At 46.3% G+C, this 24,957-nt stretch overlaps 1 protein-coding gene across 6 annotated transcripts in view; it reads left to right on the top strand.

Annotated features, from left to right (window-relative positions):
• Positions 1-24,957, top strand: part of SHISA6 (shisa family member 6) — a 342,371-nt gene that overhangs the window by 29,004 nt on the left and 288,410 nt on the right. For all 6 annotated transcript variants that reach the window (XM_082271224.1, XM_082271225.1, XM_082271227.1 and 3 more), the window contains exon 2: positions 20,439-20,596. In XM_082271224.1, the coding sequence (XP_082127350.1) occupies positions 20,439-20,596 (158 nt within the window). The remainder of the gene's footprint in view (positions 1-20,438; positions 20,597-24,957) is intronic.

Genomic DNA, 24,957 nt, shown 5'->3' on the forward strand with positions numbered 1-24,957 from the left:
CCATGCCATTGGCCGAGGAGGAGGTGGGAGGACTCGAGGAGAAGCCGCCGCTGCTGCAGGTAAGTGCACTGATCTCCGGGGGGGGGGGGATCACGGCATGCTGGTCACTCTGCATTGAAGGGGGCACACTGATCTCTCTTTCTGCATTGAAAGGGGGCACACTGATCTCTCTGCATTGAAAGGGGGCACACTGATCTCTCTGCATTGAAAGGGGGCCTATTGATCTCTCTGCATTGAAAGGGGGCACACTGATCTCTCTGCATTGAATGGGGGCACACTGATCTCTCTGCATTGAAAGGGGGCACACTGATCTCTCTGCATTGAATGGGGGCACGCTGATCTCTCTGCATTGAATGGGGGCACGCTGATCTCTCTGCATTGAAAGGGGCACACTGATCTCTCTGCATTGAAAGGGGGCACGCTGATCATTCTGCATTGAAAGGGGGCACGCTGGTCATTCTGCATTGAAAGAGGCACGCTGGTCACTGTGCATTGAAAGGGGGCACGCTGATATCTCTGCATTGAAAGGGGCACGCTAATCTCTCTGCATTGAAAGGGGGCACGCTGGTCTCTCTGCATTGAAAGGGGGCACGCTGGTCTCTCTGCTTTGAAAGGGGGCACGCTGGTCTCTCTGCATTGAAAGGGGGCACGCTGGTCACTCTGCATTGAAGGAGGCACACTATACCTTGATTACTGAAGGCCCCTTTCACACTTTTGCGACCTCAAAGTCACGCAATTTTTTACAGCGTTTTTTTGCCACAAAATATTGCGGCATATTTTTCATATTTGTATGAATAATGCATATATATGCTTTGAATAGAGTACTGTATATGAATTTGCACTAAGGAAATGCACTTTGGTCTTTATATGTATGGACCCTTTCACACAGGCGGACCGTTCAGATCCGCCTGTCAGTTTTTTCCCAGCTCTTAGGCTGTTATAGCAGGGTTCTCTGTACTGATCAGTGGTGGCCCATGCATACAGGGCGCAGGGGCGCCGCCCCCTTAATCCATGTGCCTGGCCCCTAATCTATAAGGAGGGCGCCGGACGCATGGATTCCAATGGGTCTTTTTTTTTTTTTTTTTTTTTTTTTTTTTTTTTTTAGAAGCACATTAGAGCCGGAGTTACTATGTGATAAATCAGCCCGATTTAATTAGATACTCCAATGTCATGGGTACAATAATGCTTTTTTTACCACTGCATCCCCAATACAATGACCAGTATCTTACCCCTCCTAATGAAAAGGAGTAGAATAGAAAATGTATGGAATATTTTAGGTGGATTATCTCTCAAAGAAATTTCCATACAAATACATTTTTATTGTAGAATAACCCTTTCGTAAAGTATGAAGCGAAACGCGTTGAATATTGAAAACTTCCACTGCCTACATTGTGTTTGCTAAACCAATAAATACCCTTGCATGATATACAGCATTTTACAAACGTGAGTACACCCCTCACATTTTTGTAAATATTTTATTATATCTTTTCATGTGACAACACTGAAGAAATTACACTTTGCTACAATGTAAAGTAGTGAGTGTACAGCTTGTATAACAGTGTAAATTTGTCCCCTCAAAATAACTCAACACAGTCATTCTTGTCTAAACCGCTGGCAACAAAAGTGAGTACACCCCTAAGTGAAAATGTCCAAATTGGGCCCAATTAGCCATTTTCCCTCCTCGGCATCATGTGTCTCGTTAGTGTCTCAGGTGTGAATGGGGAGCAGGTGTGTTAAATTTGGTGTTATCACTCTCACTCTCTCATACTGGTCACTGGAAGTTCAACATGGCACCTCATGGCAAAGAACTCTCTGATGATCTAAAAAAGAATTGTTGCTGTACATGAAGACAGCCTAGGCTATAAGAGGATTGCCAAGACCCTGAAACTGAGCTGCAGCACGGTGGCCAAGACCATACAGTGGTTTAACAGGACAGGTTCCACTCAGAGCAGGCCTCACCATGGTCGACCAAAGCAGTTGAGTGCACGTGCTCAGCGTCATATCCAGAGGTTGTCTTTGGGAAATAGACGTATGAGTGCTGCCAGCATTGTTGCAGAGGTTGAAGGGGTGGGGGGTCAGTCTGTCAGTGCTCAGACCATACGCCGCACACTGCATCAAATTGGTCTGCATGGCTGTCGTCTCAGAAGGAAACCACTTCTAAAGATGATGCACAAGAAAGCAAAACAGTTTGCTGAAGACAAGCCGACTAAGGACATGGATTACTGGAACCATGTCCTGTGGTCTGATGAGACCAAGATGAACTTATTTGGTTCAGATGGTGTCAAGCGTGTGTGGCAGCAACCAGGTGAGGGAGTACAAAGACAAGTGTGTCTTGCCTTTAGTCAAGCATGGTGGTGGGAGTGTCATGGTCTGGGACTGCATGAGTGCTGCCAGCACTGGGGAGCTACAGTTCATTGAGGGAATCATGAATGCCAACATGTACTGTGACATACTGAAGCAGAGCATGATCCCCTCCCTTCAGAGACTGGGCCGCAGGGCAATATTCTAACATAACGACCCCAAACACACCTCCAAGACGACCACTGCCTTGCTAAAGAAGCTGAGGGTAAAGGTGATGGACTGGCCAAGCATGTCTCCAGACCTAAACCCTATTGAGCACCCTGTGGGGTATCCTCAAATGGAAGGTGGAGGAGTGCAAGGTCTCTAACGTCCACCAGTTCCGTGATGTCATCATGGAGGAGGGGAAGAGGACTCCAGTGGCAGCCTGTGAAGCTCTGGTTAACTCCATGCCCAAGAGAGGGTTAAGGCAGTGCTGGAAAATAATGGTGGCCACACAAAATATTGACACTTTGGGCCCAATTTGGACATTTTCACTTAGGGGTGTACTCAATTTTGTTGCCAGCGGTTTAAACATTAATGGCTGTGTTATTTTGAGGGGACACCACATTTACACTGTTATACAAGCTGTACACTCACTACTTTACATTGTAGCAAAGTGTAATATGTAATTTATTCAGTGTTGTCACATGAAAAGATATAAAATAATATTTACAAAAATGTGAGGGGTGTACTCACTTTTGTGAGATACTGTATGTATAGTTTGAGTCTCTGGTGGTATAGGTATCATGTTATACCCCTGGGTTGAATTTTTCTTATTATGTTGTGGATGGGTTCCTATGGGGTTGTGTTCAGAAGGGCTATACAAAGAAAAGATCCACAAGGCCATTGTTATCCTTTTTTTAATATGAGCCACTCCAATTCTAATCATACCCTATGGAAAATTTTTGGTACCCAAGTTTGTAGTCATTTCACGTGCATGCACAGTTTTAATGCTTGACATGTTGGGTATCTATTTACTCCTCCCAGCTTCCTCTTAATATTTTACACAACAATTGGGTAACATATTGAATCTGGCTGCCCTAAAATGAACTTTAGTGTATTTGTTGATGAAAACTGGCGCTCGATAAACCATCGCGCTAATATTGTGCGATATAAAAAATTGGCATTGGCCCTATTTTATTCTCCAGGGTCTTTTCTTTCAGAAAATATGTTTGGGAGTTATTAACTAATCTTCAGGCCTAAAAATGAGTTTTAATTTTTTTTTAAAGTGTGCAAAAATGGATCTGGCAGCGAAAGGGTTAAAAGTGCCATGATTCTGGCAGTTAAGTGTCTAGGGAACACCAATTCCTGAGCCTTGTGACTGTACAGTATAGGTGCTCTCTGCTTTTAGAATCTGGTGGACCACACAAAAGTCGTATCAAGGCGTGGAATTACTGTCACACGTGCAATGTTTTCTGGGAAGCAGTCGCAGAATTAATGTCACCTTATTGCCACGGTTTACTCTTTCAACATATAGCGGCCGGTCATGTCATCCCAGGGTAAAATTTTCACGGTCACTGATGGATGATTGACCTGAATAGTCAATGAGGAAAAAATTGTACACACACCATGAATAATTCATATCTGCTGATATTTAATTCAGAAGATGTATCGGTTAAAGATATCACTTGTGGCAGCTGTTATAAAGGACATTTCGGTAACTGGTTAACTGCTGAGTGACCGAGGAGCACAGGCTCCAGATCGGCAGGGGAGGACTGGGCCAGCAGGGGGCAGGGGGGCAAATGCCCCCCAGGCCGCTCTGATACCCCCATATAAAGGCTGCACCACTTCTGCCACAGACATGCCTAAAGGATTCCTGGTGAAGAGAAGTAATAAGTCTCTGCCGCTGACCTACTGAGTGTGGGTTGAAGACCAGGTCAGAGCACAGGCCTCCCCCCAAGCATGGATGGTGTAAACTGTGCCTGAGCAGAGGCTGGTTCCATCCCCCACTGCCCCGGCTAGGCCCAACTGAGCTGTCCCAGCTCCCCCCAATCTCCCCCTGCTGGCCAGGTCAGGAACCTGGATTCAGCCGGAAAGTAGAGAGTATCTGGAGCAGGGCTTCAGCTTGGAATGGGGATCAGGAGGGGGATTGAGAGAGAGGGGGGGGGGAGGTGAGGGAAAGTGGGAGGGGTCCGAGTCGCTGCACCATGGGCCTCTGGTTTGTACTTTCCCCCTGGGCCGAAAGTTACTAGGTATGCAGATTACCATCTCTGAACACACAACACATCGAACCTTGAAGCAGATGGGCTAAGATGGACTTGCTGAAGTTCCAACCAATCATCAGAATGGGGAAGAAAGGGGATTTAGGTGACTTTGAATGTGGCATGGTTGTTGGTGCCAGATGGGCTAGTCTGGGTATTTCAAAAAACTGCTGATCTACTGGGATTTCCACACACAACCATTTCTTGGGTTTTGGGTTTTCACTGGGAGACCAGGGCAAATTTGCCTGCATGGCCACCGAAGAGAAGACCCAATCAAAGCTACATTCGGCTCTGATTGGGTCTCCATGTAAAAACCCGGAAGTGATGTCATGACATCCCTTCTGGGTACTCGGCGCAAAATTCAAAAAAATTACAGCATTCAAAACAGCAAACTTGGCGTTTTGAATGCTTTTAAAAGCAGAGGGGGAGGAGACCCCCAGATCCCTCCACAAGAGTACCTGTCATTAAAAAAAAAAAATGTTTGTAATGTACGAAAATATCGGCCCATATCGGCCGATACCGATATGCAATAACCAAAATATCAGTATCGGCAATAAAAAAAATGATATTGGTCACTCATTTGTAGCATGCATAAAGCAGTGCACATGACCACAAACAACATGTACTGCTCATTCCAAGCAAACAAAAGGGAATGGAAAAGGGACAGGTAATGGATGGACTTCTATTTTTTTATATAAGGACATAAAAACTGTAAGGGTTGTCCTGCACTATAACCATAGAAAGGATTTTCCCTCTCCGGTGTCATGTGACTCTTTAGTTTCTCAGGTGTGAATGGGGAGCAGGTGTGTTAAATTTGGTGTTATCGCTCTCACTCTCTCATACTGGTCACTGGAAGTTCAACATGGCACCTCATGGCAGAGAACTCTCTGAGGATCTACAAAAAGAGCATTGTTGCTCTATATAAAGATGGCCTAGGCTATAAGAAGATTGCCAAGACCCTGAAACTGAGCTGCAGCACGGTGGTCAAGACGATACAGTGGTTTAACAGGACAGGTTCCACTCAGAACAGACCTCGCCATGGTTGCCCAAAGAAGTTGAGTGCACATGTTCAGCGTCATATCCAGAGGTTGTCTTTGGGAAATAGACAGTGTTGCCAGCATTGCTGCAGAGGTTGAAGGGGTGGGGGGTTACCTAATAAAGTGGCCCGTGGGTGTACAATATATATATGGTTATATATTCCTTTTCTGGGAATATCGAATTCTGCAATTATTCCTGGTGTAGAGTCACCGGAAGTGACTTGGTTGGATTTTTCAGCAGAACACTGGTACTAGCAAGGTGTACCTAATAAAGTGGCCCGTGGGTGTACAATATGTATGGTTATATATTCCCTTTCCTTTCCCACTGGGTCATTGTCCCAGCCTCCTCTAAATCTTTAAATATCCTATATGTTTTTTTTTTTATGCTGCTTTAATCTGACTTCCTGTAGAGTGGCTACGTTTGTTCTCCATGATCTCACTGTATTTAGGAACGTAGCCACCCTCTCTTGCTCGCTCCCAAGATAGACTATGCACTATGGGATTTGTAGCATGCATAGAGCAGTGTACATGACCACAACCAACGTGTACTGCTCATTAGGGATGATCGAACTTTTGAAAAGTTCGGTTCGACCAGAACACCCGAACTTCACGAAAGTTCGGTTCGGATTTCAGAACCCCATTGAAATCAATGGGACCCGAACTTCTGTAATCAAAAAACACCATTTTTAAGCCCTAAAACCCAATAAATGCCCCTAAAAAGTGCCTAGGGTTCTGGGTCATGCCCCAGGGACTATTAATCACACAAAAAAAAGTTCTTAAAAATTGTCGTTTTTGATAGCCAATTATTGAAAAAATTAAAAAAAAAAAAAAAAAAAAAGAGATTTCTTTGGATTTAGTGTCTGGGGGGTCTAAAAGTTGTACCTGTGAAGTTTCAGCTCTGTAGCATGTCCAGAACCAGAATTACAGCATACCAAACCTTCAAAAATGACTTTTTTGCTTAACCGCACCTTTCTTTTGCTCCTAATCAACGGCTCAGCCAATGTGTATGATGGGGACATAATGCAGATTAGAGGTTTTTTTGGAAAAAGGTGCTGTCTCTTTAAATGTGCATATAATTAACGGGTGTATTTCCACAATGGGGCTTTTATTACCAAATGTTTCAAGAAGTCCAAAGATGTATGTAATTGCACTTTATTTCATGTAAAATGGTGTTTGGTGCACTTTAACTTGAAATCTCACAAGAAACAGACATATATGCACGGATACATTGAGGGTTAGGGGTAGGGGCCACAATGTAGTGCAGAGTGAACAAGATTAGAGATGTTTTGGATGAATACTGTTGTCTCTTGACTTTGAATAGAAGTAAAGGATGCTTAAAAATTGGGCATTTGGTGGTGCGGACGATGCCTTGACACCATATCCCTATGAAAGTGCTGGTAATGAAAGCAATAATTGCCTTTGTAAGGAAAAAAATTACAATGATATGCATCTGTGTGACAGGTGCGCAAAAATTGTTGTTTGGGTGTTGGCGGAGCCATACCACTGTAAGCCCAAAGAGCTGGTGTTGAAGAAGGCGTAAAAATTATGAAGGTGTGCACCTGTGGAACAGGTGCGCAAACATGGTAGTTTTGGTGTTGGCGGAGCCTCCCCACCATAACCCCAAAGAGCTGGCTTTGAAGGAGGCCCAAAAATTGTAAAGGTGTGCACCTGTGGAACAGGTTCGCAAACATGGTAGTTTTTGTTTAGCATAGCCTCCCCACCTTAACCCCAAAGAGCTGGTGTTGAAGGAGGCCCAAAAATTGTAAAGGTGTGCACCTGTGGAACAGGTGCGCAAACATTGTCGTTTTTGTTTTAGCATAGCCTCCCCACCTTAACCCCAAAGAGCTGGTGTTGAAGGAGGCCCAAAAATTGTAAAGGTGTGCACCTGTGGAACAGGTGCGCAAACATTGTCGTTTTTGTTTTAGCATAGCCTCCCCACCTTAACCCCAAAGAGCTGGTGTTGAAGGAGGCCCAAAAATTGTAAAGGTGTGCACCTGTGGAACAGGTTCGCAAACATGGTAGTTTTTGTTTAGCATAGCCTCCCCACCTTAACCCCAAAGAGCTGGTGTTGAAGGAGGCCCAAAAATTGTAAAGGTGTGCACCTGTGGAACAGGTGCGCAAACATTGTCGTTTTTGTTTTAGCATAGCCTCCCCACCTTAACCCCAAAGAGCTGGCGTTGAAGGAGGCCCAAAAATTGTAAAGGTGTGCACCTGTGGAACAGGTGCGCAAACATTGTCGTTTTTGTTTTAGCATAGCCTCCCCACCTTAACCCCAAAGAGCTGGTGTTGAAGGAGGCCCAAAAATTGTAAAGGTGTGCACCTGTGGAACAGGTTCGCAAACATTGTCGTTTTTGTTTTAGCATAGCCTCCCCACCTTAACCCCAAAGAGCTGGCGTTGAAGGAGGCCCAAAAATTGTAAAGGTGTGCACCTGTGGAACAGGTGCGCAAACATTGTAGTTTTTGTTTTAGCATAGCCTCCCCACCTTAACCCCAAAGAGCTGGTGTTGAAGGAGGCCCAAAAATTGTAAAGGTGTGCACCTGTGGAACAGGTGCGCAAACATTGTCGTTTTTGTTTTAGCATAGCCTCCCCACCTTAACCCCAAAGAGCTGGTGTTGAAGGAGGCCCAAAAATTGTAAAGGTGTGCACCTGTGGAACAGGTGCGCAAACATTGTCGTTTTTATTTTAGCATAGCCTCCCCACCTTAACCCCAAAGAGCTGGTGTTGAAGGAGGCCCAAAAATTGTAAAGGTGTGCACCTGTGGAACAGGTGCGCAAACATTGTCGTTTTTGTCATAACCAAAATGAGGTTCTGTGAACGTAAAGAGAATGAGAGGAGGGTTTGAGGGTGGCACCATGGTCCAGGCTTAAACTGAGGCTCAACTGCCACATCACAACGATAGCCTAGTCTACAAGGTCTGCATCAGGTGCATCAAAGCTTGATATCCACGACTGATTCATCTTAATGAATGTCAAACGGTCGACTGAGTCGGTGGAGAGTCTAGTTCGATGGTCTGTGACGAATCCTCCTGCTGCGCTGAATGCCCGTTCCGATAGGACACTGGAAGCAGGGCAGGCCAACAACTCCATGGCATACTGGGCCAGTTCTGGCCAGTGGTCTAATCTTAAGACCCAGTATGCCAGTGGATCGGATTCGTCACATGAAAAGCCCTCTGTGTCACTTTGTGCCCTCACGTAATCGTCCACCATGTGATGCAGACGGTGTCGATGCGATGTGGCAGCTGAGAGGCCTGGGCGGTGAGGACTAAAAAAAGACCGAAAGGCATCCGTCAACCGCACGCCTTCTCCAACGCTCCTCTCGTGACCACCAGTAGAATCCATGGTAGGTTGTCCCCGCCCCTGCACCCTACGGGAGTCGGGGAACATGTTCACCAGATTCCTCTTGAGACTGTCCTCAAGGGATTTGATCCTGTGGACTCTATGGGTGGATGGGAAAAGCTCCGAGACTTTACACTTGTACCGGGGGTCAAGTAGGGTGGCCAACCAATAGTGGTTAGTCTCTTTAATGGCCTTGATTCTGGGGTCCTTTCGCAGGCTCTGGAGCATGATGTTTCCCATGCGTCGCAAATTAGCGAAGGCCTGAGAAGCTGACTCCTCGGGGTCACTCATAACGACATTATCTTCAACGGGCTCCTCCTCCTCCCAGCCACGTACTACTCCAAAGTGTCCCGAGGGAGTCAAACTAGGCCTTGCAGATTGCCGCATGTCTTCCTCCTCCTCCTCCTCAAACCCTGCAAAAGTTCCCGCAGAATCGTCCTCCTCCTCCTCTTCCACCCCTGGATCCTGCTCGGGCCTCTGGGAGCTAGGCATAATGGGGTCAGGATTCTCAGGATAAAGGGGGCCTTGAGAGGCAAGGAAGTCCTCCTCTTCCTCCTGCTGCTCTGCCTCCAGTGCCCTGTCCATAATGCCACGCAGAGTGTGCTCCAACAAAAACAGTACCGGTAGGGTGTCACTGATGCATGCGCTGTCCCGGCTGACCATCCTTGTGGCCTCCTCAAATGGCGAGAGGACAGCGCATGCATCCTTAATCAAAAGCCACTGCCGTGGTGAAAAGAAGCCCAGGCGCGCAGAGCCAGTGCTGGTGCCGTACTCGCATAGGTATTCATTGAGGGCCCTCTGCTGCGTGTACAGGCGCTGCAGCATAGCCAAGGTGGAGTTCCAGCGGGTGGGCATGTCACAGATGAGGCGGTGTACCGGCAGGTGAAACTCGCGCTGCACTTCGGCCAAACGTGCAGTGGCACTGTACGACCGCCTGAAGTGACTGCACACCCTTCTTGCCATCCTTAGCACATCCTGCATTCCCGGGTACGAGTTCAAAAACCGCTGTACCACGAGATTCAGGACATGCGCCAGGCATGGCACATGGGTTAACTTTCCCTGACGAAGGGCGGCCAGGAGGTTTGACCCATTATCAGTAACCACCATCCCTGGCTGCAGCTGGCGTGGTGTCAACCACCTCTGGGCCTGTGCCTGCAGAGCCCCAAGAATCTGAGGGGCAGTGTGCTGCCTGTCCCCTAGACACACAAGCTGCAGCACTGCGTGACACCTTTTGGCCTGAGACATAGAATAGCCCTTTGAACGTTTACGTGGTATCTCATCATATTCAAAGGACCATTCTGCAGAGGAGGGCATGGAGGAGGTAGAGGAGGAGGAGCAGGAGGGGGTAGAAGTGATCGATCTACCCGGATCAGCGACACCACCAGCTGTTTGCAGACGTGGGGGCAACACTGGCTGCAGCACCGAGCCCTGGCTACAATCCCTTCCACTGGCAAGCAGTGTCACCCAGTGAGCAGTGACAGAAATGTACCGTCCCTGCCCATGTTTGCTTGACCAAGTGTCAGCCGTCAAGTGTATCTTACGGCTGACTGACTTGGCCAGGGATGACACTACATTGCCTTCCACATGTTGGTATAGGGATGGCAGGGCCTTACGGGAAAAGTAATGCCGACTTGGCACCTGCCACTGTGGAACTGCACATTTTGCGAAGTCACGGAAGGGAGCAGACTCTACCAGGTTAAATGGTAATAGTTGCAGAGCCAGTAGTTTAGCCAAACTACTGTTTAGACGCTGGGCATGTGGGTGGCGGGGAGTATACATTTTTTTTCGTTCCAGCATGTGTGGAATCGAAATTTGGCGTCTAGATGATACAGCTGGTGGTGTGCTGGAGGTAGATGCGACACTGCCTGCTATATCATCATCCCTGCCAGTGGAGGCTGCCAACAGGTGACGAGTGACTATAGCAGGGCCAGGAACAGACTGATGTGCAGGTGGAGCAGGTGGAGCAGATGGAGCATGAGGAGGAGCGCGAGGAGAACTAGGAGGCCGACTGACCAATCTTTGGCCCTTTTGTGGGTTCTTTAAATGCTCCTGCCAACGGGCCGAGTGGTGGGTTGTCAAATGCCTGTTTAGGCAGCTTGTACCCAGGTGGTTGACATTTTTGCCACGTTTTATACCCTTCTTACAAATCTTGCAGATCGCAACTGTTTTATCTGCATGGGATGTCTCAAAAAAGGCCCAGCAAGATGAGGTGTGTATAGTGGCCCGGGAGACAACAGGTGCGGCCTTAGATGGAGTAGGCCGTCTGCTCTCCCCTCTTGCTTGCTCTGCCTCCTCCTCAACCTCAGACCCAACATCTGACTCCATCAAAGACTGAGCATCAGGCCTGGCCTGGGAGACAACAGGTGCGGCCTTAGATGGAGCGGGCCGTCTGCTCTCCCCTCTTGTTTGCTCTGCCTCCTCCTCAAACTCAGACCCAACATCAGACTCCATAAAGGACTGAGCATCAGGCTGGAGTAGATGGCCGACACTTTGGTCAAACAGCTCAGCTGACTCCTCTGCCATGTCTGAAATTGGGTCTAAGGGAGGACATGAGGTGGACATGGACTCATCTGTATTTGTTCTGACAACTGCAGAAGACTGACCACTTTTCTCTGCCTGGGTCACTGTAGTTGCAGATGATGCCGATGATGAGGGTTTGTTCATATAGTCCACCACCTCCTGTACATACTGTGGACGTATAGCTTGGCCACTGCCGGAGAACAATCCAAATGGTGGCCTGGCTGAGGACTGACCACCACGTCCACCCCTGCCTCTAGACACCCTAGAAGCTGTGCCCCTTTCCGCAGCAGGGCCACGTATGCCTTTTCTTGGTCTACCAGGCATATTTCTCAATGATGCGTTGGCAACTGTGTGCGGTGAAAAACGCACACTGCTATGCGACCCACAGTTGTCGCTGGATACAGCACAGCAGTTGCGGTTCACGCACAGTAGCAAAGCCTTTTGCACAGTGGACCTAACGCTTTGAACAACAGGCGTTAGGTTGTCACTGATGCGTTGGCAACTGTGTGCGGTGAAAAACGCACACTGCTATGCGACCCACAGTTGTCGCTGGATACAGCACAGCAGTTGCGTGTCACGCACAGTTGCAAAGGCTTTTGTACAGTGCACCTAACGCTTTGAACAACAGGCGTTAAGTTGTCACTGTATTTTGCTGCCTAGCAAGCACGTATACCTGCTGTGATACAGCAGCACTGTGCCACGTGCTCACTAAACAGAACCCTCACACTTTCCCTACAGAAACTAAATTTTCAAATCTAACTAATGTAGTACAAAGTTCCCTAACTACACTAGATATCCCTTTCCACTAAATAGAAAGCTCCATACAGCAGAAGACTGACACTGTCCCTTAAGTTTTTTTTTTTTTTTTTTAACTCTAAGAACCAGCACAATCGCTGTATCTAACTACACTGGCTGTAAGCTAAATACAATTCTGCTATATGGAGCTTTAGAACCACTCGATATGTAGGAAATGTAGTGTAGCAAGCAGGAGTCAGAGAACTGCTTCAACTCTCTTCAACAGGCTCTGGATAACTGTGCTAGGGGTTAGGCGGGGCCATCTTATATAGTGTGGGGCGTATTCACTCCTGATTGGCCTCTGGTCCCCGTAGTCACTCCAATCACGTTCCTAGGAGACTCCTGCCCCCTCATTGGCTTTTGCAGACGTTTCTGGGCCAATCACGGGCTTTTAAAGCCCAGTTCCTGTCCCAGTGCATTTTGGGCGGTTCTGGTGGCCGAATACCGAACTTTTGCCGCAAAAAGTTCGGTATTCGGCCGAATATCGAACATCCAATGTTCGGGTCGAACCGATGGTCGACCCGAACCGTTCGATCATCCCTACTGCTCATTCCACACAAACATAAGAGAATGGAAAAAGGACAGGTAATGGATGTATATGGATTTTTTATTTTTTTTCCTCTAAGGATATCATTTTGTGTCACTGGAAGGGTTGTCCTTGACTATAACCAGAGAAAAGATAAATAATAGGAGGTATTTGGTTTTTTAGCTCTTTGGCTTTTCGTTGTGTCTCCCAACCTCGCATTGTACGACTTGCAATAAAAAATGATAGCTATAGTTGACATTGTTCTTTTCTTTGACTAGTATCTATTTTCTCCTTTTCTTCGGGTGTTACAATTTTATAAATAACAATGTATCTAATTGTCTTCCTGGGTGAATGTACATAATCCTACATGATATGGAAGATCTGTAATCTCTTGTGCTCAGGGTGATCAAATATAAAAAAAAAAAGGCTTTTGTCATTTTATTTTGAGCTTTTCGCTTCTTATAAGACATTCCTCCAGCGGGAAATCCAATATACATACCAGGACAATGCAGTGGGGGGAATTAATGTTATATTAGTTTCCATGGTAACTTACATTAAAGAATGTGAGGAATCCGCACTGATTGCTAAGGAAACTGCATGTGAACTTTGCAAAAGACCAACAGGTAGAGCGGGTTAACCCATTCGTAGCGTGAAGACTCTTTGCCATCTATCAAAATGCGATAATGAAACGGGAGAGGGGGAGGAGGTTTATTTTTCCTGGTGACCATTGTCACTGGGACTGAAAGTGGTGACCATTGCGCTAGAAAAGGAATAGAGGGAAAAATCTTGCAATGGGGACACTTGTACTGGTCACCACCGGAGATTGCTTTCATCTTCTTGTTTCTTTAGGCCAAGAAATAAGGAAAGTCTCCCCAAAGGAACACTGATAGCAAAAAAATGACCTAGGTTTTAACCATTCCCTATTCTGTCCAAATGTATAAATACATGACTTTATCCCAATTCTTCCTCTGACAGTCAGCCAGCCTTCCTGCTGGCCCTGACTTGCTTCCCCCCGGTTTTGGCTGGCTTCTTCCCCTGGCCTTGACCCAGTCCTCCCAATGGCCTTGACTCGCTCCTCCAGGCCTTGTCTGGCTTCTTTCCTGGCCTTGACCTGACCTGACCTGCTTCTCTTGCTGGCCATGACTTCTGTCTGCTTCTGGACTCGACCTTTTTCTCCTGTTGGCCTTGACCTGCTTCTTCTCTGGCTTTGTCCCGGTCCTTACCCTCACCTTGACTTGCTCCTCATCCTGGCCTTGACCCGCTCCTAGCCCCTGGCCTTGTCCTGTTCCCCCCCCTCACCTTGACCTGCTCCTCCTTCCTTACCTTGACCAGCTCCTCTTTCTGGCCTTGACCCACCCCTCTTTCTGGCCTTGACCAGCTCCTCTTTCTGGCCTTGACCCACCCCTCTTCCTGATCTTGACCTGCTCCTCTTGATGGCCTTGACCCTCTGCTCTTCATGGCCTTGACCTGCTGTTCTTCATAGCCTTGACCTGCTGTTCTTTCTGGCATTGACCCACTTCTCTTAATGGCATTGACCCCCTGCTCTCCATGGCCTTGACCCCCTGCTCTTCGTGGCCTTGACCTTCTGCTCTTCATGGCCTTGACCTTCTGCTCTTCATGGCCTTGACCTTCTGCTATTTGTGGCCTTGACCTTCTGCTATTTGTGGCCTTGACCTTCTGCTATTTGTGGCCTTGACCTTCTGCTCTTTGTGGCCTTGACCCTCTGCTCTTCGTGGCCTTGACCTTCTGCTATTTGTGGCCTTGATCTTCTGCTCTTCGTGGACTTGACCCTCTGCTCTTCGTGGCCTTGACCCTCTGCTCTTCGTGGCCTTGACCCTCTGCTCTTCGTGGCCTTGACCCTCTGCTCTTCGTGGCCTTGACCCTCTGCTCTTCGTGGCCTTGACCCTCTGCTCCTCGTGGCCTTGACTCCCCTGCTCCTCGTGGCCTTGACTCCCCTGCTCCTCGTGGCCTTGACTCCCCTGCTCCTCGTGGCCTTGACTCCCCTGCTCCTCGTGGCCTTGACCCTCTGCTCCTTGTGGCCTTGACTCCCCTGCTCCTTGTGGCCTTGACCCTCTGCTCCTTGTGGCCTTGACCCTCTGCTCCTCGTGGCCTTGACCCTCTGCTCCTCGTGGCCTTGACCCTCTGCTCCTCGTTTCCTTGACCCTCTGCTCCTCGTGGCCTTGACCCTCTTCTCCTCCTGGCCTGACCCCCCTGCTCTTTTTGGCTTTGACCTGCTGCTCTTTTTGGCTTTGACCTATTCTTCCTCCTGGCCTTGGGTGTTCCTTCGGGGACTTGACCTGCGGCTGCTCTTATTTCTGGCCTTGACCCCCTGCTCCTTCTGGTCTTGGCACCATCCACCCTGTGGCCTAATTTTAGTCCCACTAACTAGAACTTAACAGTTACCAAGCCCCTGAAGCTCTCTTAAGTGGATATAAACCTTATCTTTGTCAAAATCTTAACCACCCCTGTGCAAAGTTATTCTAGTATTAAAACAAAGTGTTTTATTTTCTTATAGTCTGACTTCTTTTAGAGATATCTTCTACTGTGAGATGACACTTCCTTTGTCCTTACAGAACAAATGTAAAATATTATGAAAGTTTCACCATCCATTTATAACAGGTCCATTGTCTGCTATAATCACCATGTAAGTCAATAACTTAATTTCTGTTCGGCCAATTTACTTTCATTTAGAGCAATACATACTGTCAAATGTTGTTTCGTTCTGTCATACTGCGCTATAGGGAGAGTGACAGGTCTGGGGACTCTGTGTAACTGCTGCCTTTTCTCTCTCAGCACCGTGACTGCTGTACATCACTGCAGAGGCAGCAAACTCATAGGTGTGTTCACAGGATGCTCAGGTGTGCCTGGGCACACCCTAATCCCGGTGCTGATTTCCTCCTGCTTTCTGGTGCCCACTGTCGTTCCCCCCCCCCCCCCCTCCCCCCTGCGGTGGTTCCAACTTCTCTCCTCTCCTCCCCCCACCAGCTGCTGCGGGATACGTTTTAGGATGGAGAGCAGGGGGAGGGCCCAGTAAATATGTAGTTTACCAGCCCCTTCCTTTTCTAAATGATCATGGTGAGCGATCTGTACTGATCGCTTCTGCATATATTCTTAACTGAGCATAGTAAACTGTTTCCTATGCTTTAGTTTGTGAATGAGCAGACTGCCGCTCAGAACAGAGCATTTCTCATTCTTTCACTGTCCAGTGCAGCTGAGGCTGCAGAGAAAGGGACTGGGGAATCTCTGTCCTCAATTCCCTTCTATGACTCAAAAGTGAGACATCAAGAGTCTGTTTAGACCCTTGACATTTCACTAAAGCCCCCAATGAGGCTCCTAAAATAAATTGTAAAAGAAGAATACACGATATTGTAAAAAATAATAAAAAACGGGCCATCATGTAATAACTGTGTTTGGCTGGCACAGTAGTCATGTGATCGGGAGCCTGTCCTACCAGCTCCGAGCCATGGAGGCTCGGGCATACCAGAGTGGGCATGCGCCCACCCAAGAACTGTTTTGCCGGCTGTATTCATGTATGTGGCAGCACAGCGTTAAAACCTGCTGCCATATCTACTGTATGCATAAGACCAATGGCCAAGGGTTAAAGGATTATTGTACTTTTGTTAACATTAACTTTTTCATACAGTCCGAGATGTAGATATATAATTTCCCTGTGCTTTGGGAGCATTTCATCACAGGCCTAGGCCATTGTAAACAATGCTACCTCATCTTCTTGGCAGTCTGCACTGCAACTGCAGATAAGGACTGAGGAACAAAAAAAAAAAAAAACATGCCATCACTTGTGGCATCATGCAAATTCCAAGGGTTAGAGAGCCACATGTTTGCCTAGATCAGCATTTCTCAATCTTTTGTCGAAAATGTAAATGTTACTCGTCAATGAGAAGCTTGGGATGATGCACACAACCACCTTGATAAAATAAACTTCACATTAGAGTATCCCCTTCAAATTAGAGACCCCATCCCATGTCATCAGAGGTCCCCATCATATCAGAGGCTCCCCATCACATAAGAGCAACCCCCTGTACATCAGAGACCCCCTAAACCTGAAAACTCACCATGAAATCGGAGTTGCTTCAATAAATTAGGAACCTCCCCATATATGAGTTCCCCCATCACATCAGTGCCTCCCCATCATAGAGCCACCCAAGGACACAGTCCCCCATCACATCAGAGCCTCCCCATCATAGAGCCACCCAATGACACCTTTCCCCATCACATCAGAGCCTCCCCATCAAAGAGCCACCCAATGACACAGTCCCCCATCACATCAGAGCCTCCCCATCATACAGCCACCCAATGACACATTTTCCCATCACATCAGAGCCTCCCCATCAAAGAGCCACCCAATGACAGCCCCCATCACATCAGAGCCTCCCCATCACAGAGCCACCCAATGACAGCCCCCATCACATCAGAGCCCCCCCATCACAGAGCCACCCAATGACACAGTCCCCCATCACATCAGAGCCTCCCCATCACAGAGCCAACCAATGACACATTCACCCACCACATCAGAGCCTACCAAAGCCACCCAATGACACAGTCCCCCCATCACATCAGGGCCTCCCCATCACAGAGGCACCCAATGACACAAGTCTCCCATAACATCAGAACCACCCAATGTCACAGTCCCCCATCACATCAGAGCCTCCCCATCACAGAGCCACCCAATGACACATTCACCCACCACATCAGAGCCTACCAAAGCCACCCAATGACACAGTCCCCCATCACATCAGGGCCTCCCCATCACAGAGGCACCCAATGACACAAGTCTCCCATAACATCAGAACCACCAAATGTCCCAGTCCCCCATCACATCAGAGCCTCCCTATCACAGAGCCACCCAATGACACAGTTCCCTATCACATCAGAGCCTTTGCATCTAGGGCACCTCTTTGCATCAGTGCCCTACCATTTTCTGCTCTAGCAGCACAGTGGAGGTATGAAGATGGTGGACTTCTGTCTTCTCCTGAATGCCTGGGGTGGCTCTGCATACTGCCTGCCCTGGATCAGACTCACGCCTACCCTGGATCAGACTCACGCCTACCCTGGATCAGACTCACGCCTACCCTGGATCAGACTCACGCCTACCCTGGATCAGACTCGCGGTTGGTGAGAGCTGGCCAAGTCAATGTTGTTATGGTGTTGGAGCCCCCACCATGGCAACTCATAATGCTGATCGAGGGCAATCTGGGTCCTGTGCTGACAGCACACTGTGGGAACCAAGATGGTGCCACTACACCCTGATTAAAAACTCTGTCATAGGTCTTGCTGTGCTTGTGCTTCTGCCCCAGGGTTTTCTGCTAATCACTTTTGTATGCAGCATCAAGAGGATAGACATTCACATGAAATGTTGGGGTTTTTCTGCTGGGAACACATGGCAGCTTCCAGGAAACCTGGCTGTAAGTCCAGCAGTAGCTAATTTGTTAGCCTGTTGACCTGTTGGCAAATCAAAATCTTGCCCAGCTCCATACAAAACACCAACAAGACCTGAGTTGTTTTTAAACTTCCAATAAAATAAAAATTTCAGCGCTACACAGATTTTGTTCCATCTACGCTTCATTGAGATGTATTCGTCGCTCCCCAAATATGTTCTGTATCCTGTTTTTCCTTTCCTGTTCGATGATGTAAAGGAATTGAGTTACCATAGAAATGACAGACGAGGGGTAACATTTCCGATTAGGCACAGAGAAGCCAGCAGCAGGTCGCATCTCCTGGAGGCTGAAGAGATCAACTGGAAGCTCTTGATTAACTGCCAGTGACTCGAAATGCAAAACGCTCTGCAGTCTTCACTGTATACAAGGCTTGACAGTCTGAACAGAGGTTTCCTGTTTATAATAAAAGGGACCTGTTAGGCTAAAGAACACCAGCGACTAAAATAACAGAACCATCGTTCAGTTATATATTTAAAAAAATATTCAGTATAGGTTAAAATCCACTATATGGCCAAAAGTATGTTCACCCTTGACTAGCACACCTACATGTATAGCCAAAACTATGTGGACTCTCCATCCAAATGGTTGAGTTAAGGTGATTCCAGTAAAGGGTAAGGTTAATACTTTAGCATACAAAGAAATTTTAGGGGTCTCCAAACTTTCTAAATAAAGGGCCAGTTAACAGTCCTTTAGACTTTTGAGGGGACAAACTGTGGCCAGTGGGAGTAGGACATTCCCCAGCTTAAGTGGAAATAAACAATGTCTCGGGCTTGGTAGCCAGTGATAGTAAAAATATTATATATCACATGTGGTTAGGAGGAGGAATAGTGCCCCATCATTGGTATTCGTAGGAGGAATAGTGCCCCATCATTGGTATTAGTGGGAGGAATAGTGTTTCATCTTTGATATCAGTGGGAGGAATAGTGCCCCATCATTGGTATCTGTAGAAGGAAGAGTGCCTCATCTTCATATTTAGTGTTTATGGGAGGAATAGTGCCCTATCTTTGGTATCAATGGGAGGAATAGTTCCCTATCTTTGGTTTCAATGGGAGGAATAGTGCCCTATCTTTGGTTTCAATGGGAGGAATAGTGCCCCATCTTTGCATCTTTGATATCAGTAGGAGGAATAGTGCCACGTCATTGCTATCAATGGGCGGAATAGTGCCCCATCAATTGGTGTCATGTAGAAGGAAGAGTGCCCCATCTTCATCTTTTTAGTATCCATGGGAGAAATAGTGCCCTATCATTAGTAGTTGTGGGAGGAATAGTGCTCTGTCTTTGGTATCAGTGGGAGGAATAGTGCCCTGTCTTTGACATCAGTGGGAGGAATAGTGTCCCATCTTTGATATCAGTGGGGGGAATAGTGCCCCATCATTGGTGTCAGTATAAGGAAGAGTGCCCCATCTTCATCTTTAGTATCCATAGGAGGAATAGCACCCTTTCTTTAGTATCAGTTGGAGGAATAGTGCCCCATTATTGGTGTCAGTAGGAGGAACAGTGCCCCATCATTGGTGTCGGTGAAATTAATAGAACTCCATCATTGGTGTCAGTTGGAGGAATCATGCCAAGCTGTTGATATAAGTGGCAGGAATGGTGCTCATCATTGGTGTCAGTAGGAAGAATAGTACCTTGTATCAGTGGGAGGAATAGTTCCCCAAGCGCCGGATATAGGCAAGCAAAGGCCCACATCCAGCCTGTGGGCCACAGATTGGAGATGATCGTTTAAGACAATAGTGCTCTTCCAACATTGTGGTACCAGTTCAAGGAAGAGCCTTTTCTGTTCCCGCATGACCATGTCCCTGTGCACAAAGTCAGCACCATAAGGGCATAATTTGGTGTGGAGAAACTCTAGTGGCCTGCACAGAACCCTGACATCAACCCTATTGAACCCCTTTGGAATGAATTGGAATCCATTCTTTTCTTTAGGTTGCTCAATGAATGGTAAATGTACATCCACAGATGGCAATACAGAATATTACAGGAAGTTAGCAGCTTGCAGAGAAATTACAGAACGCAGGATGAAAACTGACCGCAATCTGTTTTAATTCCACTTTTTTAAAACTGGCCTTCAAACCTGAAATGCGTCAGTTAATGAATGTAACCTTCATTTCTGCATCGCCACCATCCGATTGAGAGAGGCTTTTTTGTTTGTGAGTTTAATTATCTTGAGTTGATGGATGTTTTGTCTCATGTCTGTTCTTACCATGTCTTTTTGGTTCTCTTCCAGGGCCCTTGCGGACATTTTGATACAACAGGGGCCAATCCCCATCCCGCACTGTGAACGAGAGACCATCTCTGCTGTCGATAACTCTCCCAAGGAGAACACGCCGGTCCGGACCTCGAAGAATCAGTACACGCCGGTACGGACCACCAAGACAGGAACAGGTGGGTTCATTAACCAGCACTGGTTGCGTTTATCCATAAAAGGTCAGCGTAGAAATTGCAAGTAATAGCGCAGCATCAAACTAGGCTCACTTTCCTGTATTGGAGGTTATGATATAATTTTCCAGCTGGTGCAGATGTTTCTAATTCTATTGTGGGAAGTGTTTGCTGTGACCTGGGTTAAAATGCTTGCAAAAGTTAAAAAGGAACCTCTTACCTAGATCTCTTACCTAAATCCGCAAGAAAAGGGGGGGTGGCATGTTCATATACTAATCCAGAAAGTGTCAGCCTACATGTCTCTACCAGACCACGCCCCTGATGCATTTTGCCCCACCCACCAGGGCTTATTCATACAGTTATGACTAAGCCCTTGTGAGCAGAGTGAAATATGTCAGTGGTATGGAGGAGACATGTAGGCTGAGGCCATTCCTTACTTTTAAGCAGCACAGGCTGGTCAGGAGAATGGCGGCTCTTTCATTTATGGTAAGTTGTTGGGCTTGAATATCTGCAAAATCCCATTGATCCAAACTGATTTGTGAACATTCGGGAAAAAAAAAAGTGTGGCTGGTAAACCAACCAATCAAATTGTACTCAGAACAGAGACTGAACAGCATTGGTTGTTTGGGGGAATGATTTAATTACATGTTGTCATGGATGTAGTTGATGATCATGGAAGTATATTTTATTTTTTGTATATGTAAATCAAACAAAAAGGTGATTCTGAATATTTTTAAGCAAAAGTTGAACAATTCTTGTAGTTTCCTTTTATGGTCTTGTTTTTTTTTTTTTTTTTTTTTTTTTTTTAGGATTTTACCATTAATAAAATGCAAAATCCAAAAAATAGGAAATTGTTGTGTAGCACCCCTCTGACACCCCAAAGACAGGATAGCACCTCCAGAGGACAGGGAGGGGATAGCATTTTACCCCAGGGCTGAGTCTATGGCTAAAATGGAGGAACCGAAAAATGATATTTTGGGCCAGTCACTTTTGTCTTTTTTTTTAATTTTTTTTTTGAAGAGGTGAGGGTTAGGGATCCCAGATACCATAGCGGATCACCTACAGACTTCCCAGATCAATGTCCAACTGTCAGATCCTTTAGATCAACCTGGCAACACTATAAGAATGTTCCCAAATTTCAGTGCTTTACCAGCCCTTCTGAGAGACCAGCCTTCTTCCTAGCTCTCTCCAGCAAGGGGCCTCTCCTGGGTCTCCTCCTTGGTACAGCTGCCTCCAGACCAGGCAGGACACTTTGAAGATCACGTTAGCACACAAAAGGGCCCCAAAACAGGCCTATCGGGCCTGACAGCAGAGCAGCCCTTCCCTAGGTCTCAGTCATTGGGAAGGGAGCAAGCACATGGCCTGTCCCAAATATTTAAAACCTCCCCCAGCATGCACCAGTGGCATAAACCTACTATTGGATTGGCTATATTCATAACTTTTATTTGTGAAATCTCATACTATGACCAGTGATACCAGTGACATCTGCTGGCGACAACAAGACACAACAAGCCAACTTAAGCTTAGAGAAAAACTAGTTTTTTTTTTTAACTGTACAATCAGTCTGAGCTAACTACAGCATAGCCAAACCCTAAATTGACATAGTAGCCCCTGTTTAGGACAAAGGGGTTACAGTTGTAATAAAATGTAATTTATTAATCTACTAGCTGTAACAGACAGAACTGTTTATATTGTTTGAATAGCAGGACACCTACCTCTCTCTTATGCTATCAGCCATTTCAGGCTGGGGAAAGGCTGACTGCTTTTTAAGTATTAACCATCATTCCTAACAATTTTGGGTATCTTTAGTTCTGATAAACTCCTGAACATCCTCCAATATTGTTTTAGACGTTTACAGGTATACTTGTACTCATTTTCAACCATATTGTATTCCTTCAAGCCAATTTAAGCCACATAGGATACTCTTGCCATGGCCAGACTGAGCTGTGGAGGTTGTTTCTGTAATAGGATGTGTAATTGGCCGAATGATCAGAGTTGTAACTGTATTCAACAGAGTAGGGTTAACAATGCAAACACCTGCTAAAACAGTTCTTCAGGGGTCAGTGGGGAAATGCCCCTTACAATAGTGGTCAGGGGGAAAATGCCTTTTACATTGGTGGGCAGTTAGATGAATGTCCTCTTTACACTGATAGTTAGAATGTTGCCCTTACAGATAGCTAAAAAAGGATAATTGGTGTAATGTGCTTGACTCTGCCAAGTAGTGTTGGCCCTGGAACTATGTAGGCACCATAAAATAGAAGGTTAATCAGCCACAAGTCAAGAAACCCCTAAAAACTTCTGGAGGAACCCTAGTTGAGAATGGCTGATGTATAGTAACAGAGACTAGAGAAAAATCACAGCTTCAGTTAACCCTACAGTACACGGTTACTGTCCAGGCTAGGTCTGGTAACATGGGTGAAAAGCTGGAGGGATGTCAGGGGCGGTACCACAGGTGGGCGCCTGGAGAAATCACAGGGCTGGTTACATAGGGAAGGAGCTGGAGGGATCTCTGGGCTGGCAACACAGGTGATCAGTGGCTGGAAGAGTCTGCAGGGCTGGTTACACAGGCAAGCGATTAGAGACACATGGCCATCCAACTTTAAAGCGCATTACTCTGGTAGCAATCGGAGAAGTGCTTTTTGCAGTGATTGGGTTTTCAGTAAAAGCTGCGTGCTGCCCACATGCTGGGACTAACAGTGGATAACAATGCACCTGGCTGCAAAACACATTCCCAACCACCTCTTCTCCATCAGATGTGGTCTCTCTGAGCACCTGAGTGCAATAATCCTGTTCTCCTAGTGCAGTGATGGCGAACCTTGGCACCTCAGATGTTTTGGAACTACATTTCCTATGATCATGCATTCTGCAGTGTAGTTGAGGATCATGGGAAATGTAGTTCCAAAACATCTGGGGTGCCAATAGTGGTCAGGGGAAAAATGCCTTTTACATTGGTGGTCAGTGAGATATTCATGTCCTCCTTACAGATATACGGAATGTCCTTAAAGAATGTCCTCCTTACAGATAGATAAAAAGGATAATTGGTGTAATGTGCTTGGCCCTGGAACTATGCAGGCACCATCAGGCACCACATTCCCAAACACCTCTGCTCCATCAGATGTGGTCTCTCTGAGCACCTGAGTGCAATAATCCTGTTCTCCTAGTGCAGTGATGGCAAACCTTGGCACCTCAGATGTTTTGGAACTACATTTCCCATGATGTTCATGCACTCTGAAGTGTAGTTGAGCATCATGGGAAATGTAGTTCCAAAACATTTGGGGTGCCAAGGCTTGCCATCACTGTCCTAGTGTATACCAGTTGCCCCGCAAGACGTCAGGTGTGAAGAAACGCGTAAGTTAGGAGCCTGCTGTGACACCTTTGAGCTAACTGGAAGTCAGCAGGAGGCTATTTTGTGGGTTAATAAATATAAAATAGTGTTGCTCATTATATTTATTGGCTCTGTTACACTTTTATGAGAAGTGAAGTGTCTGCAGCATTTTAAAGATCTATATTGGGAAGGTTGCTCGCAGGAATTTTTATCATTTTGTGGGTTATTTGCCGGAGTTTTGTGTACATCTTTATATGTGAGTGTTCCTACTTTTTATTAAAGAACTGTTTTAAACTGGAATACACTATGATGAGTTCTCTGGTTTTCCTTTTGATATGCTAATATCTGGATGGATTTAATACTGTGAAGTTCCTTTGGAGTGTCCCCTTACATGGTTATGGTACTTTCTTTTTGCGGATGACCACATCCAAGAAGATCCAGAGGATATTTGCTATTGGTATTATCTGGTGGAGGTGACTGCACAATGTTTGGATATTTCCAGCTCTTAAGAAGCTGAACCGTTCACATTTACCCTTGCCCTATTTGATTGCACAAATTATTTAATTTTCACTTAATTTCTTGCACTTTGATGTTGGGAAAGCAGCGCACCATTCTATATTGCATCCTTTTTATTATGTATATATCATATAATATGTTTGCAGCTTCTTCCTTTTATTAATACTTTTTTACGTTACGTTTTATTCGAGTGCAGTTAACATATTTTATATAACATTCTAAGAAACTGTTCATAAAAGATCATTGCCTTAGAGCTGAAATTTTTGAGCTATTGTCCAATTTTTTTTTATACATCTGTTTCCTGCTGAATATATTCTAGCAATTGCATGTTTCCTGCACTAGAATCTTTTTAGACTGAAAGGTTGCTTAGGGAATACCATAATATGTCTGGGCCTTGCTTGGAGGAACATTACCCCCCTGACCTCCCCTAAAGATTTAGTGTCTGGGGGAACTCCAGTGGAGAGAGTACAGCTCACCTTCAACCATTGATGGATCTAAAGATATTCAAAAGCAGCACTTAGCCAGA

Source organism: Pelophylax lessonae (assembly GCF_965119305.1).
Source record: "Pelophylax lessonae genome assembly, chromosome: 11".
Lineage (NCBI taxonomy): Eukaryota > Metazoa > Chordata > Amphibia > Anura > Ranidae > Pelophylax > Pelophylax lessonae.